We start from the raw sequence: 14,768 nt of genomic DNA, 5'->3' as shown, positions 1-14,768 counted from the left end.
ACTTTGGGGAAAAGGCAAAATTTTAGCCTTGGGTTCTCTGCTTTGCATATATAGCAGTTATACAGCCCGGATTTTCCAAGGCTGGCTGGGGCTCAATGAAAAATTCCACTGATACATATTTGTTGAATTTTATTTCTTTTCATGTCTTTGCTGAATAAAAATTTGTTAAACATAAAACTAAATGCAATTTTATTTTGACACTTTAATCATACTTTTCTAATCATATGAATTCAATTAAAATAATCTATTAGAACATGTGATTCAGGTTTTGATTTGGATAATATAGTCTGAGGACTTGTTTATTCATTGTTCACAAAATATTTATTGCAAAGGCCATTATGTGCCAGATGCCACGGGGAGCAAAATAGATGTAGTCTCTGCCCACGTGTGGTAGGAAGTCTGGTTGGGAACCCTCACATGAAACAAATGGTCACGTGAACAACTATATGATTATTCTAAGTTGTGATAGGAGCTCTGAAGGAAGAGTAGAGTGAGATCTGAAAGTTTAGTAGGGGAACTGATTTATATTGTGGGGGCCATGGAAGGCATCTGCATCAATGACGTTTAAGCTGAGATCTACAAGATAATAAAGTGAAAAATGGGCCAACCCAGGAAAAGCAACACGTGCAAAGCCTCTGAGGCAGGGAAGAGTTTGTTGAGAAACTGAAACGTGGGTAGAGCTTAGTGAAAGAGAAAGAGAGCCCTGGGAGAACCTCAGGTGAAAGTATCAGAAAGAACAACAGAAAAAATATCCCTAGAAAAATCCAGCATAGAAAAACAAGACGAAGAAATGTTAATGCTTGAAGTTTACAATGTACTCCCACCTGTTGCCTCAGTTGATCTTTATCAGAAGTCCCTGAGGCAGGGAGGGCGAGCGTAATTACAATTATTTCGCGATCATTGAGGAATAAAGCTCAGCCAAAGTTAGGCAGCTTTTGATTTCAAGATTCAGACCAGAGGGGGAAACTCTGTCGGTTCTCTTGGAAGCCGGAAGGGAGCGGGTGGAAGGAAGAAGACGTGACCCACCGCTATGCTGTGTGACCGTCTGAAGAAAGCAGCCTGTGAATGAACATTTAATAGCAAGTACTTCTTGGTTGCCACTCCGTACCAACTCTCCTAGATATGTCTCTGTGACAAGACAGAAAACGATCTTGCATTTTAGAGGGTGACTCTTAAAGCTACTTTCAAATTCGACAGATCTGTAATTCTGAGATTTACCCATCAGGACAAAATCTTAGCGTAGGCTGGGGGTTTCTGACTTGAACCTCAAAGTCGGTGGAATCCGAAAGGTTAACCAAAATGAGAAACTACAACTCCCGGCAGGCCTCGGGGCTGGGTCTCTCGCCCCGCCCCGCCACTTTTCTTTTCCGCTAGGTCTGTGGTCACCAATGACGGTTAGTTATTTGAATAGACCAATAAGATCATGAAACTGTTCAGGTTTGGGCGGGGCAGTCAAGCTGTCCAATCGCATGGAAGAACGGGAAACACCTTGGCCAATCCAAAGGCGTGGGGGCGGGGCCTGAAGGGGGGCGGTGAAAGAAGTTTGCTGACTAAGATGGCGACTGAGGCGCAGAGTGAAGGGGAGGTGCCAGCCCGCGAATCCGGCCGGAGGTGAGCCGAGTTCTTGGTCCAGCTGCCTAGGAAGCGAGGCCGAGGGCTGGTCACACTGATGCCTTTCTCCCGGGTCGGTGACTCAGCGGGGCTGGGCTCTGTCGCTTCCTTCCACGGCGTTGCGCAGCCTGCGGGGGCTCGGGCGCGGCGGTCCGCAGGGTCGCTGGGCTGCGCTCGCTCCAGCCGATGCCAGTGGGAGGGCCGTCTGCGGCGTGGGCTGCTAACTGACCCTCGGCGGTGGCAGCGCTGCTTGCCTTTGTGCCGAGACTCACTTTCATGGTGAGGAAACTCAAGTCCAGAGCCGTTAAGCGAATTCCCCAGCGACACACAGCTGAGGGAGAACGCTGCTGTCAGGACCTTTTAATCGGCTCCGGGGCAGTTTATGTGGTTAAGTAGGAGCAAGGATTTGAGCGTCAGTTAGAAGTGGGTTTGAGTCTTTGGGCTAATATTTTTTTAAAAATTTATTTTTGGGGGTAAGAATACTTAACGTGAGATCTACGCTCCAAATTTTTGAGTGTACGATGTAGCATTGTTGACTGTAGGTACAGTGTTGTACGGCAGATCGCAAGGGCTTATCTCCTTAACTGAAACTTTAGTTAGTTAGTTAGTTAGTTAGCAGCTCCCCATGCCGCCTGCCCCCAGGCAGCACATTCACTCTTCATTTCTGTGAGTTTGTTTGAGACGCTTCATGTAAGTGGAATCATGCAGTGTTTGTCCTTCTGTAACTGGCTTATTTCACTCTGCATAATGTCCTCACAGTTCATCCATGGTGGAGCATTTGTCAGAATTTCCTTTTTAAGGCTGAATAATACTCCATGCAATGTATATACCATCTTTTGCTTATCTATCATATGCCCATGGACATTTAGGTTGTTTTCGCATCTTGGCTATTTTTCTTTTGTTTGTTTGTTTTTTTTATGCGGAAAATTGGCGGTGAGCTTAACACCTGTGGCAATCTTCCTCTTTTTTTTCTTTTTTGCTTGAGGAAGATTGTCGCTGAGCTAACATTTGTGCCAGTCTTCCTCTGTTTTGCATGTGGGATGCCACCACAGCATGGCTTGATGAGCGGTGTGTCGGTTTGTGCTGGGGATCCTGACTGCCAACCCTTGGCCACCAAAGTGGAGTGCACAAACTTTACCACTATGCCACCAGGCTGACCCCTTGGCTATTGGTAATCGTGCCTCTGTGAAGAATGTGGGAGTGCTAATATCTCTTTGGGATCCTGATTTCAATACTTTTGGATAAACACCCAGAAGTGGGATTGCTGGACCATATGGTAGTTCTATTTTTAATTTTTTGAGGAACCTCCCTACTGTTTTCCATAGCAACTGCACCATTTTGCATTCCCACCAGCAGTGCACAAAGGTACCAATTTCTCCACATCCTTACCAACACTTGTTGTCTCTTGTTGTTTTGGTAATAGCCAGCCTGACAGGTGTGAGGTGACATCTCATTGTGATCAGGAACAAGGCAAGGATGCCTCTTGCCACGTCTGTTCAACATAGTGCTAGAAGTCCTAGCCAGGACAGTGAGGCAAGAAAAGGAAATTAAAGGCATCTAAATAGGAAAAGAAGTAGTAAAATTGTCCCTGTTTGCAGACAGCATGATCTTATATCTAGAAAACCTTAAAGACTCTAACAAAAAAACTGTTAGAGCTAATGAACAAATTTAGCAAAGTTGCAGGATACAGAATCAACATATAAAAATCAGTTGCATTTCTATATGCTAACAATGAACTATCTGGAAAGAAAACTAGGAAAACAATCTCATTTTATTATTTTTTTTAATCGCTTTTTCTCCCCAAATTCCCCCCAGCACATAGTTGTATATTTGGGTTGTATGTCCTTCTAGTCGTGGCATGTGGGACGCTGCCTCAGCATGGCCCGATGAGTGGTGCCATGTCCGCGCCCAGGATCGGAACTGGCGAAACCCTGGTTCACTGAAGCAGAGAGCACGAACTTAACCACTTGGCCATCAGGCTGGCCCCATAATCCCATTTTCAATTGCACCAAAAAGTAAAAATCCTCGGGCCAATTTTTAAACCTCTCTCAGCTTCGGTTTCTTCCTCAGTGAGTGGACATGATGTCTATTCCAGAGAATGTCAGGGTTAAATTGGACAGTCCTTTTAAAGCTCTTAGCATTGAGACTAGCAGATAATAACCACTCAGTACATGATAGATTTTCTTTTTCCTAGTAGAACAACTAAAGAACAGGTCAGAAGAATCTACAGTGTAGGAAATCGTTACATGGTTTCTACAGATCGTTCTCCTAAGCAGGCACACCGAAATTTAGCAATTCCCAGAAAGAATTTCCAGGTGGGCCTGCCCCAGCCTTGAGACCATAGTTGTCTGGATTGATCCCGTATGTACATTAGAATTTAGTAGAGTGAGCTTATTTACACTGCCTCAGTAAACCAGTAAAACACTTCGGTTTCGTGTCTCCTGGTGCCGTTTGTACTGACTAGGAGATTCCAAGTCTTGGGAAGCTGGGTTTATGAGCAGACGCCAGACTCCTTCCCTAGCCGAGATGGCTGTGGTTGAATGTGTTATTTAGTATTTTATAGGGAAGAGTTTTCCACTCTTAGAGCTGCCTGTGAATGGGTTGACCATTTTTGCCCAGAAACTAGATGATAAATTTGATCAGCTCATCCCTCATCCTGCTCTCAAATCTTGAATTGTGATGAAAACTTGAAACCAAAATACTGTTCTGTGGCGGGAGGCGGGAGTAGGCTGAATTCCTTCAAGGAATGTTGCCAATTGAATTTAAATTTTGGGTGATAGTGTTAGTTACATAATCAACAGGTATTCACAGAATCTTGTCTGAACCTGGACCTGTTTCATCAATTCTGTATTGTAACAGCAGTCGGGTTGCTGTAAGGCTTGTTGAGGGCAGGATAGGTGTATGTTTTTAGTATTACATATTCCTGATGCTTAGCTTTGTGTAGGTGGTCAATAAGGAATGAAGGTCTTTGTCATTTCTAAGACATACATTGCCTTGTGGTGATAAACAGAATAAAGATTCTTTTTTTTTTTTGGCGGAGTGGGGAAGATTTGCCCTGAGCTAACATCCATGCCCACCTTCCTCTACTTTATATGTGGGAGGCCTGCGACAGCATGGCTTGATGAGCAGTGTATAGGTCCACACCCGGGATCTGAACTGGTGAACCCCAGGCCACTGAAGTGGAATGAGTGATTTTAAGCAGTACACCACTGGGCTGGCCTCCAGATTCTTTTTTGCCTTGCACATGTTAACCTTTCTAATGTTCTGTTGGTGGTATGGCCCCTTGTATTCCATAAAGAAGAGGCAAGAATTGTCTGATTTGCACAGATCAATACATATTTATGTTTGAATGGAGAATATGTGATCATCTGTTTGGAACTGCCTAGCTTTCTTTTTCTTCTTCATTATTTTAAGCCTGCTCCTAATAATTAGAAATGCTTTAAATTGTTTTAATCCAAGAATCGAATAAGAAGAAAATTGCTCTGCCTGAAAGGAATTCTCAGGTTGTGTTTTGACCTGTTGATGGTAAACACCCTCTCCCCTCGATTTCTGGCCTTTATCGAGTAGACTGATGCTTTAAAATTTATCTCATTTCTCTTGTGATACCTTCAAGTTACTCTTAAGTGGACAGTTCTAGAGGAGAATCCATTAGTAGGCGCTAGCCACTCTACCAATAGTAGTATAAAAATAAGAGTGACTCTCGAGAGAAAAAGCAAATGCAGGAAAGGAAGTAGAGCCACCTCCCCACATGATTGGCAGGAGGGAAGTACAGCTCAGTACTTGTTGAATTGGGAAGAGACATAAAAACGAAGTGCTGACTACTATTAGATGAAGAGGGGAAATGGATAACAGAGTCACAGGCTTTTTAACCTCAATATTCCCTGGAAAAAAAACCTGCTGTGAACCAGAAAAAGCAGATGGGCTCATAAAGGGGCGGAGGCAGGCAGAGCAGGCCGTGGTAGTGGTAGCACTTCTGAAAAGCTGGTGACAGTTAATATGCCAGCAGTGTCCATGCTGTGGGGCCGGGCCTGCGCCCGGAACTTAGGAACAGCGGGGAGCTTCGGAACAGACTGCTTACATCCCATTTTGGAAATGTTTTTGGAGAATAAGGAAGGTGCCTGAAGATGGGGAAGCAGTCCTGTATCCTGCTAATTTACAGACACCTTAGAATCTGGGATATTGGTGATTAAAACAAGACTTCCTGAGGCTTTTTTTGTTCTATTATTCTTTTTTTAATAAGACCGCAGTGTGGCCCTTCAAGAAGAGTGATAGATGGAAACTTTATTGATCTTAGGAAGTCTTGTCTGCTCTTTCATGCACAAGTGGGAAAACATGGTTTAAATATCTGAATCCAGGTTTGTCTTCGTGCTGTCAAATTCTGCTTGAAGGGTAACGAGTAGATTTTTCAAGGGTGTTTCTTGAATCTGGATTTTTTTATTTTACATTTTTACCAATTATTTGGCTTAGAGAGTTTGATGATTATATTTGTGGATGAGTCCAGTCTTGGTGGAAGGAGAGGGGAAGAAGAAAATAGAATTTTAAAATTAATCTGTATAAACTGGTAAGTGACTTGCCTTTCTTTGCCTCTAACCTTAGGTTGTAAAGAAGGAAGTTGCTGGTTGGTTGTGTGGAAGGTCCTCAGGGAATGTCAGTTTTTCTTTGTTGTTATTGCAAGTCCAGAAACTTTTTTACACATTAGGTGGGTTTGGGGGCACGGACTCCGTTTGGGCTCATAAGAAGCCAATTGATAAATTCAGATTTGGTAATTTGCTTGAAGAATATACCGGGTATGTATGTCAGCTTGCCCCATTTTATCCTTGAGAGAGACACATTACAGTTGAGTAGATTATTGTTTGTTTGTTTTTAATCAGCACTTTTTTCCTGAAGATACCCTTTGGTATCTTTTTTAGTTCACCCTTGAGTGAGCCCTCTTAACTATACATTAATTAACTGTCTTTCAGGATGGGTTATCTCTGGAAATGTCAGAGCCCGTCTATTTTGTGCTGATGTTTTGCTAGTTTTCTCTGATAAATCAGGGTTCACTAGGACACAGAAACTATACAGTAATTTGAACAAAGAATGTTTAATATAAAGGGTTCTTAACTATACAGGGGTTTGAAGTAACGAGGGATTGGCTAGTGAGAACTAAAGAGATCTCTAGAGAATGTACAAATAGTAGATGTTAGAATCAGTTGTACAATGTGTATATATATATATATATATCAAATCATCACGTTGTACACTTATCTTACAATTTTATTTGCCAATTATACCTTGATAAAGCTGAAAAAATAAAAAAGACTCCACTGTAATCTGTAGGGGTGAGATAGAACGTGTGAGGAAGAGGTCCCTAGGGCAGAGATCCAGACCTTGTTGGAGAAGGCGTGGCCATGGCTCACTGAATGGCAGAGAAGTTGCTGTGGAGGAACTTGTTGGAAATTCACCTTCTGGAACCTACTAGAAATCCACCTTTTTGCGTACTGGAGAAAGCTGTTCCTAGGGAGGTGCCCTGAGGGGAAGCTCCTGGCTTGTGGGTGCTGCTAACTGCCGTATACTGCAGGAGCCTATCCTTGGAGAAGCTGCCTTGCTGCTGGCGCTGCGTGTTGGAGAAGCTGTGCAGGCTGCAGGAGCTTGCCTAGAGGAGCACCTGGAACCGGAGCCCTTCCTCCTGCAGTCCTTCCAGTGTTCTTTGTTAATAATGCTGAACATCGGGCCAGCTGGAAAAGGAGATATATTTAAAGGCTCCGGCTCCATTTTTGCAGAGTAGACGATGATGAGTGAGAGGCAATAAATTGATAACTGGCACATGTGGAGAATCATCTTATCTCCAAGTCCTGTGCTTCCCTTGCGTCAGCACTTCCTAAATCTATTCTGTAGAAAAATATGAGGTGGTCTGTAGAATCTGGATAAATGAGGATGGACAGAAACAAATCAGAGAGTACCAGAAAGTGATTGGTGGTTAAATTTGCACTGACACACTTATTTGTGTGTAAGCTTGTAAAAGTCTATATGCATTCCAAATGGAATGACAGTTTCCTGGAATGAAGAATCTGAAGCAAAACTGTTAAATTATACTTAATAACTATTGTTTATCTGTATTTTATTTTTTTTTTGAGACATGCTGGTATTTAAGGTATATAGTGTTACCTTATTGATCTTTATAGTTTCACACTTGCAAAGCTCCCAGAGGGTATATAGTTTATTGATACTTTCCCCTCAATTCAAGCAGTACCTGTCTTTGAGCAAGCTACTTTCACATTTCTTTCTCTCTCTCTCTCTTTTTTTTTTTTTGGTGAGGAAGACTGGCCCTGAGCTAATACTTGTTGCCGATCTTCCTCTTTTTGCTTGAGGAAGATTGTTGCTGAGCTAACATCTGTGCCCATCTTCTTCCTCTATTTTGTATGTGGGATGCCGCCACAGCATTGCTTGATGAGTGGTGTAGGTCTGTACCCTGGATCTGAACCCACAAACCCGGGCTGCCAAAGTGGAGCGCACTGAACTTAACCACTATGCCACCGGTTGGCACCATATTTCTCTATCTTTTTACATGGTATGTAATTATATGAGCTTTTAGAAATTTGTATTTGTAATCTTGAAATATACGTAATTTAAAAAGAGTAATTACACTTCTGCCGAGGTCTAATATACAGTAATACTTTTTGGTCTTATTCTAGGATATTGCACATGAATCTTTTGAAAAAGGATAGTTTCCGGTTATAATTATCAGTTAGGATAATACCCTCTTATCTTGAATTTAGATTTAATAGCAGCATCAGTTATTTGGTATAACACAGCGTTAAGCTTGGAAGTTAAAATTTTTTTTTTAAAGAATCTTTGAATAATATGGAACAATGGAAACAGCTGAAATGAGCTGAGCTGAAGAACCAAAGTCTGCATTCTGTGTGCTGTGACTGGTGCATTTGGCTGAACAGAAGTTCACATTTGTAAGAAAAACCAAGGCTGGCTTATGAAAAACTAAGAAGCATGGGAAAAATGGTATGGAAGGGAGATGCACGAGCGAGAAGACAAAAATTAAAAAAAGAAAAATGAGAAGAGAGGGTGACTTTCTAGTAGAGGCTGCGAGCCACAGCTGCAGGGGTAGGCTTTGGAGGCAGTGTGATGACGAGCTAGCGAGAAGTGATCCTGGAGAACAGACGTCCCAAGAAGGAGGTCGGGAGGAAGAACACCCGAGGTGACCGCTCTGTCTTCTGAAGGTGTGGGTAGGGAAGGGAGGGCTCAGATCCATGCCAGAGGTGGACAGTTTTACACATTTATATTTGTTAGGATTCTTTCAGTTATATGTGACAGAAACTTGAACTGGCTTAAGCAAAAAGAGATGTTATTGATGGGCTCAAGAAACTGGGAAATCCAGGGAGAGATACGCATGGCTTAATCTGTTTTGAAAATCGCAGATCTCAAACAGCGTCACTAGGCATCTGCCTGTGGCTCTCTCAGACCTGATTTCCTCTGTATTTGCTTCATAAGAAGGCAGGTGCTTCACAAAGGTGGCAGTGATGGACTACCAGCAGCTTCAGTCTTACAGTCCATCCATTTAGCAATCTTAGCATCTAGCAAGAATCTTGAATTGAGACTTTTTGTCCTGGTTTGATTTGGGACCCTTTGCCTGAAGCAGTGGGGATAGAATGTTTCAATATTAATCCTGGGTCATATGCTCGCGCTTGGTGTCCAGGGAGTAGGGTTAACCCACCAAACCATATAGGTTAAAAGATGGGAAGAGGTTCTTGCCCCAAAGAAAATAGGGCTGCTATTACCAGAGAAAGGAGGAAAACAGATTTGGGTAGAACAAACACCAGGTGTCTGCTACACTGTCTCCTGACTCCCTGGTACACGCCCCTTTGTTTAAGGTTATGTTTTGAAAAGGGCTTGCCTCTAATGTGTAGAGAAAACATTTTATGTTTCCTAAAAAACCAACCAAACAGGAAAAGCCCCCTTATTTAAGAACTACTTATCTTCTTTTCTTTTTCACTGTCCAAACCCTGCTTGTCTTTAAGGCCTACCTCAAATCTCAACTCTTGTATATGGGTGAGTTTCTCTTCTACTTCTGATTTCTCAGAGCTTTTATTGTCTGTACCTGCACATGGCAGTTAATGATCTTGCATCATCTTTTGTGTTATGGTCTTTAGCAACTACTTAAAAAGCTTGTAGGAAAACCGTGTTCTTTTCTGTAATTAAGAATAGAACTAGAGGCTGGCGCCGTGGCTGAGTGGTTAAGTTTGTGCGCTCTGCTTTGGTGGCCCAGGGTTTCGCCAGTTTAGATCCCAGGTGAGGACATGGCACTGCTCATCAAGCCATGCTGGGGCGGTGTCCCACATAGCACAACCAGAGGCACTCACAGCTAGAATATACAACTATGTACTGGGGGGCTTTGGGGAAAAGGAAAAAAAAGAAGAGATGCAGTGGGCGAAAAAAAGAATAATTGTGTCAGATGCTCACAGGTTTGTGATCTATGTTATAAATATTCAAATATAGAGTGGTTCAATGACAGTGCATTTTATAATGGGAAATGTGTTAGTATCAAATTCATACCTGTAGCACTGTATAAAACCTTAGCTTTTAAGATAATAAGATGAAAACATAATAAATAACAATATTGGTTACCAAATTAAATAGACGTGATTTGCCAAGCTGAACTATTACCTGAAAGCTAGATACCAGTTTTTTGTTACTGCAGGAATGAAACAGTTACAACCACAGAAAAATTCAGTCTCCTGCCAGCTGAGTTTAGTTATGGTGTAGTATTAACCGTTGAGCTTTTGAAAAATTAATATACAATTAAAATATTGTTTATATTCACAAATGTGAACATGACATGCTTCCTTTAAAGGCATACAGATCAGTTTCAAATAAATTTAATTAACTTTGGGCTTTATTTCTTTTGCTTACTGGCCAGAGTGAATTACATAGCATAAAACTAATTTCTTGGGACTCAGTAAGATTACAGAAGATATAATAATGATCTGAGCCAATCTATAACAGATAAACTTTCCTTCAATTTAATGGAAAATGTTGTCCAACGTACCATATGAAGTTACATCCACTTCAAAAATAGTCCTAATTATATGATCCCACTTTTTTTTTCTTTTCATTTTTCACCATAGAAAATTAAAACGTTTTGGTTGATCTTTGTCCAAGTTTCTGAAATGTGTTGTAATGAAGAAATAAAACCTTGTTTGACATGCTTTAAAATAATGTCATCTGATTAGAGATAAGGGTGTCTCAGCTGGGTTCTAACAGTATCAATAAAAAGAAAAAAAGAATTCATGAATGAAATGTAGAAATCACATAGTTCTTAATATTAAATTTGTAATTGCATGCCACTATAATGACAGCTACTTTTGCTATATATGTTTTAATTATACCTTTGGGGAGGGGGAAACCTCATTAATTTAGAAACTATAACTAAAGAATGACATTGGGATTATATAATGAAAAAGTTCACTTGTTTTAATTTCATGCTGAACAGAATTATAAAAATAAAATGAAGTAAGTAGTAACAAGGAAAATAAAGAAAAACTTACCAAATAGCAGGAAACTAAGAATTAAGGGGAGATCAGAAATCAAGAAAGTATACAGTAATATTATTTAGTAACATTATATTGACATTATCATTAAATATTTTCTGCTATCCAAGACAGTCCTTTAGACTTTAATGGGAGATCACTGCGTGCGCTTTAGGCAGCCCTTTGAAGTATGGCTAGCTTGTGTATACTTAAGTCTATTTATCAGCTTTCTCAATTTTGGAATCCCTACAATCCCTGCGTTGGTTGCAATCATAGTTTTTTCACTCAAGTAACAAGGTCTGCTTTATTCTGTTTTCTTTGGGAGGGTCTTTGTGTGGCAGCTGTCCTTGTCACCAAGCTCTCTCAGTCAGTTAGTTCTGCTGTTCACTCAGATTCAGTTGTTGGGATGACCCTAAGCAAGAAATCAGTCATTTCTCAATCTTTTTTTTTTTTCTTTTTTTAAAGATTAGCATCTGAGCTAACAACTGTTGCCAATCTTTTTTGTTTTGCCTGCCTTGTCTTCCCAAATTCCCCCAGCACATAGTTGTATATCTTAGTTGCAGGTCCTTCCAGTTGTAGCGTGTGAGACGCTGCCTCAGCCTGGCCTGACGAGTGGTGCCATGTTGGCACCCAGGATCCAAACCGACGAAACCCTGGGCCAACGCAGCGGAATGCACAAACTTAACCACTAAGCCACCGGGCTGGCCCCACAATCTGTGTTTTTTATCAAATAAATGTGGCTCTTAAATATTAAAAATAAGTCCACCAGTATGAAACATACACTTACATCATTGTGTTAATAATGTTCATTGAAAATTTGAATATTGGGTAGATGCATTAAGATTGTACAGAGGTTAAAGCCTAAATTTTATTAAAGCGGAAAGACTTTAACCGGCACAATAGATTCTTCTTAGGTGTTGAGAAATAAAAGTGTTGAAAAGAAATTGGAATATTTAAATTTTTGAAAACTTCATTTCAAAATATTATATACTTCATGCACCATAAAATCACGTATATTACAATGTCATCTTTTCAGTATCACATCATCTCAACAGTTGGTGTCATTTAGACTGTGAGTGGGAAAGTGTATTGTGTTTCCCCAAAGTGGAGGTTGCTTGCGATTTACTACAGTGAAAAAAGTCTCGTAATTGCTTCCAGTTTCAAAGGAGTTTTAGCAAATGCTCAAAGATCTCTTTAAAATAGTGACTCTTAAAAGTCTAGCATGTGTATGCAAATGAAATAAAACAAAAACTGTCTGCAACCTACTTTTCAAAGTCATCTCATTGGGCCTCCTAGGTGCCCGTGTGCTAATTGCACCAGAATTGGCTACTTGTATTTTTGAAAATAGAGGTGGTGGAAAAATAAATAAATAAAATCTTGTAGTGCTTAATGAATTTTAAGCTTCTGGAGGCTGGAGACTTACCTTAGTTTCTTGTCCCTATACCTTAGAATTTTTTAAATTACGAAGCACTCAGTAGATCGTGGTTAGTTTGATTTTAAATGACACCTGAGAGCCTGTGATTTCTTGTTTGGCTACCATGTGTCTTAGAAAAGCAATTCACCTTCTTATGCTAGTTGATGAAGACTTATGATTAGGTTCATAGAATATTGACTAAGGTATAGAAGTTCTTTTCTTAAGAATTTTCTATATGTGAACTTGTGTAGATATGAACAAGTCACGTGCCAGAGCAAAAGCATTCGCTATGTCTTGGTTAGTGTCACTCTGGACTTTGGAACAAATGGATTTAGAAGTAGTCTTTTGGAACCTAATCTGATCATACATAGAAGTACTTTGTGTTTTAATTGCCTGAGGCTCATGGCATTTAAAGTCTATAGAAAAAGAGAGTCTCCTGAAGATTTGACTATATATATATTTTTTTTGGGGGGGGAAGATTAGCCCTGAGTTAACGTCTGCTGCCACTCCTCCTCTTTTTTGCTGAGGAAGACTGGCCCTGAGCTAACATCTGTGCCTATCTTCCTCTACTTTCTACGTGGGATGCCTGCCACCGTGTGGCTCGACAAGTGGTGCCACATCCACACCGAGGATCCAAACTGGCAAACCCTGGGCCGCAAAGCAGAACATACGAACTTAACCGCTGCGCCACTGGGCCGGCCCCTTGACTATATATATATATATATATTTTTTTTTTAATTTAATTTTTATTGAGTTAATGATAGGTTACAATCTTGTGAAGTTTCAGTTGTACATTATTGTTTGTCAGTCCTGTTGTAGGTGCACCCCTTCACCCTTTGTGCCCACCCCCCACCTTTCCCCTGGTAGCCACTAATCTGTTCTCTTTATCTACATTTTTAAATTCCTCATATGAGTGGAGTCATACAGAGATTGTCCTTCTCTATCTGGCTTATTTCACTTAACATAATTCCTTCAAGGTCCATCCACGTTGTTGCAAATGGGACAATTTTGTTCTTTTTTACAGCTGGGTGGTATTCCATTGTATATATATATACCACATCTTCTTTATCCAATCATCAGTTGATGGGCTCTTAGGTTGCTTCCACATCTTGGCTATTGTAAATAATGCTGCAGTGAATGTTGGGGTGCATGGGACTTTTGGAATTGCTGACTTCGAGTTCTTTGGGTAGATACCCAGTAGTGGGATAGCTGGATCATATGGTATTTCTATTTTTAATTTTTTGAGGAATCTCCACACTGTTTTCCATAGTGGTTGCACCAGTTTGCATTCCCACCAGCAGTGTATGAGGGTTCCCTTTTCTCCACAACCTCTCCAACATTTGTTACTTTCTGTTTTGGTTATTTTTGTCATTCTAAAGAGTGTAAGGTGATATCTTAGTGTAGTTTTGATTTGCGTGTCCCTGGTGATCAGCGATGATGAACATCTTTTCATGTGCCTATTGGCCATCCGTATATCTTCTTTGGAGAAATGTCTGTTCATGTCTCCTGCTCGTTTTTTGATCAGGTTGTTTGAGTTTTTGTTGTTGAGTTGTATGAGTTCTTTATATATTATATATATTAACCCTTTGTCAGATGTATGACTTGCAAATATTTTTTCCCAGTTAGTGGGTTTTTTTTTTGTTTCAATCCTGTTTTCCTTTGCCTTGAAGAAGCTCTTTAGTATGATGAAGTCCCATTTGTTTATTCTTACTATTGTTTCCCTTGTCTGAGAAGATATGGTGTCCGAAAAGATCCTTTTAATATTGATGTCAAAGAGTGTACTGCCTACGTTTTCTTCTAGAAGCCTTATGGTTTCAGGTCTTACCTTTAGGTCTTTGATCCATTTTGAGTTTATTTTGGTGAATGGTGAGAAAGAATGGTCAATTTCAGTTTCCTCCACTCATATGAGGAATTTTCCAGTTTTCCCAGCACCATTTGTTGAAAAGACTTTCTTTTCTCCATTGTAGGCCCTCAGCTCCTTTGTCGAAGATAAGCTGTCCATAGATGTGTGGTTTTATTTCTGGGCTTTCAATTCTGTTCCATTGATCTGTGCACCTGTTTTTGTACCAGTACCATGCTGTTTTGATTACTGTAGCTTTGTAGTATGTTTTGAAGTCAGGGGTTGTGATGCCTCCAGCTTTGTTCTTTTTTCTCAGGATTGCTTTAGCAATTCGGGGTCTTTTGTTGCCCCATATGAATTTTAGGATTCTTTGTTCTATTTC

General features: G+C 40.6%; 1 protein-coding gene across 3 annotated transcripts in view; it reads left to right on the top strand.

Moving 5' to 3' along the window:
• Nucleotides 1-1,540: 1,540 nt before the first annotated feature.
• The window catches only part of ARHGAP19 (Rho GTPase activating protein 19), a 59,594-nt gene continuing 46,366 nt past the window's right edge, over nt 1,541-14,768 (top strand). For all 3 annotated transcript variants that reach the window (XM_046654297.1, XM_046654296.1, XM_046654294.1), the window contains exon 1: nt 1,541-1,611. In XM_046654297.1, the coding sequence (XP_046510253.1) occupies nt 1,556-1,611 (56 nt within the window). In that variant the 5' untranslated portion in view covers nt 1,541-1,555. The remainder of the gene's footprint in view (nt 1,612-14,768) is intronic.

Source organism: Equus quagga, chromosome 2 (genome assembly GCF_021613505.1).
Source record: "Equus quagga isolate Etosha38 chromosome 2, UCLA_HA_Equagga_1.0, whole genome shotgun sequence".
Lineage (NCBI taxonomy): Eukaryota > Metazoa > Chordata > Mammalia > Perissodactyla > Equidae > Equus > Equus quagga.
Note: the sequence above shows the minus strand (reverse complement) of the source record. Positions and strands in the feature narration are given on the sequence as shown.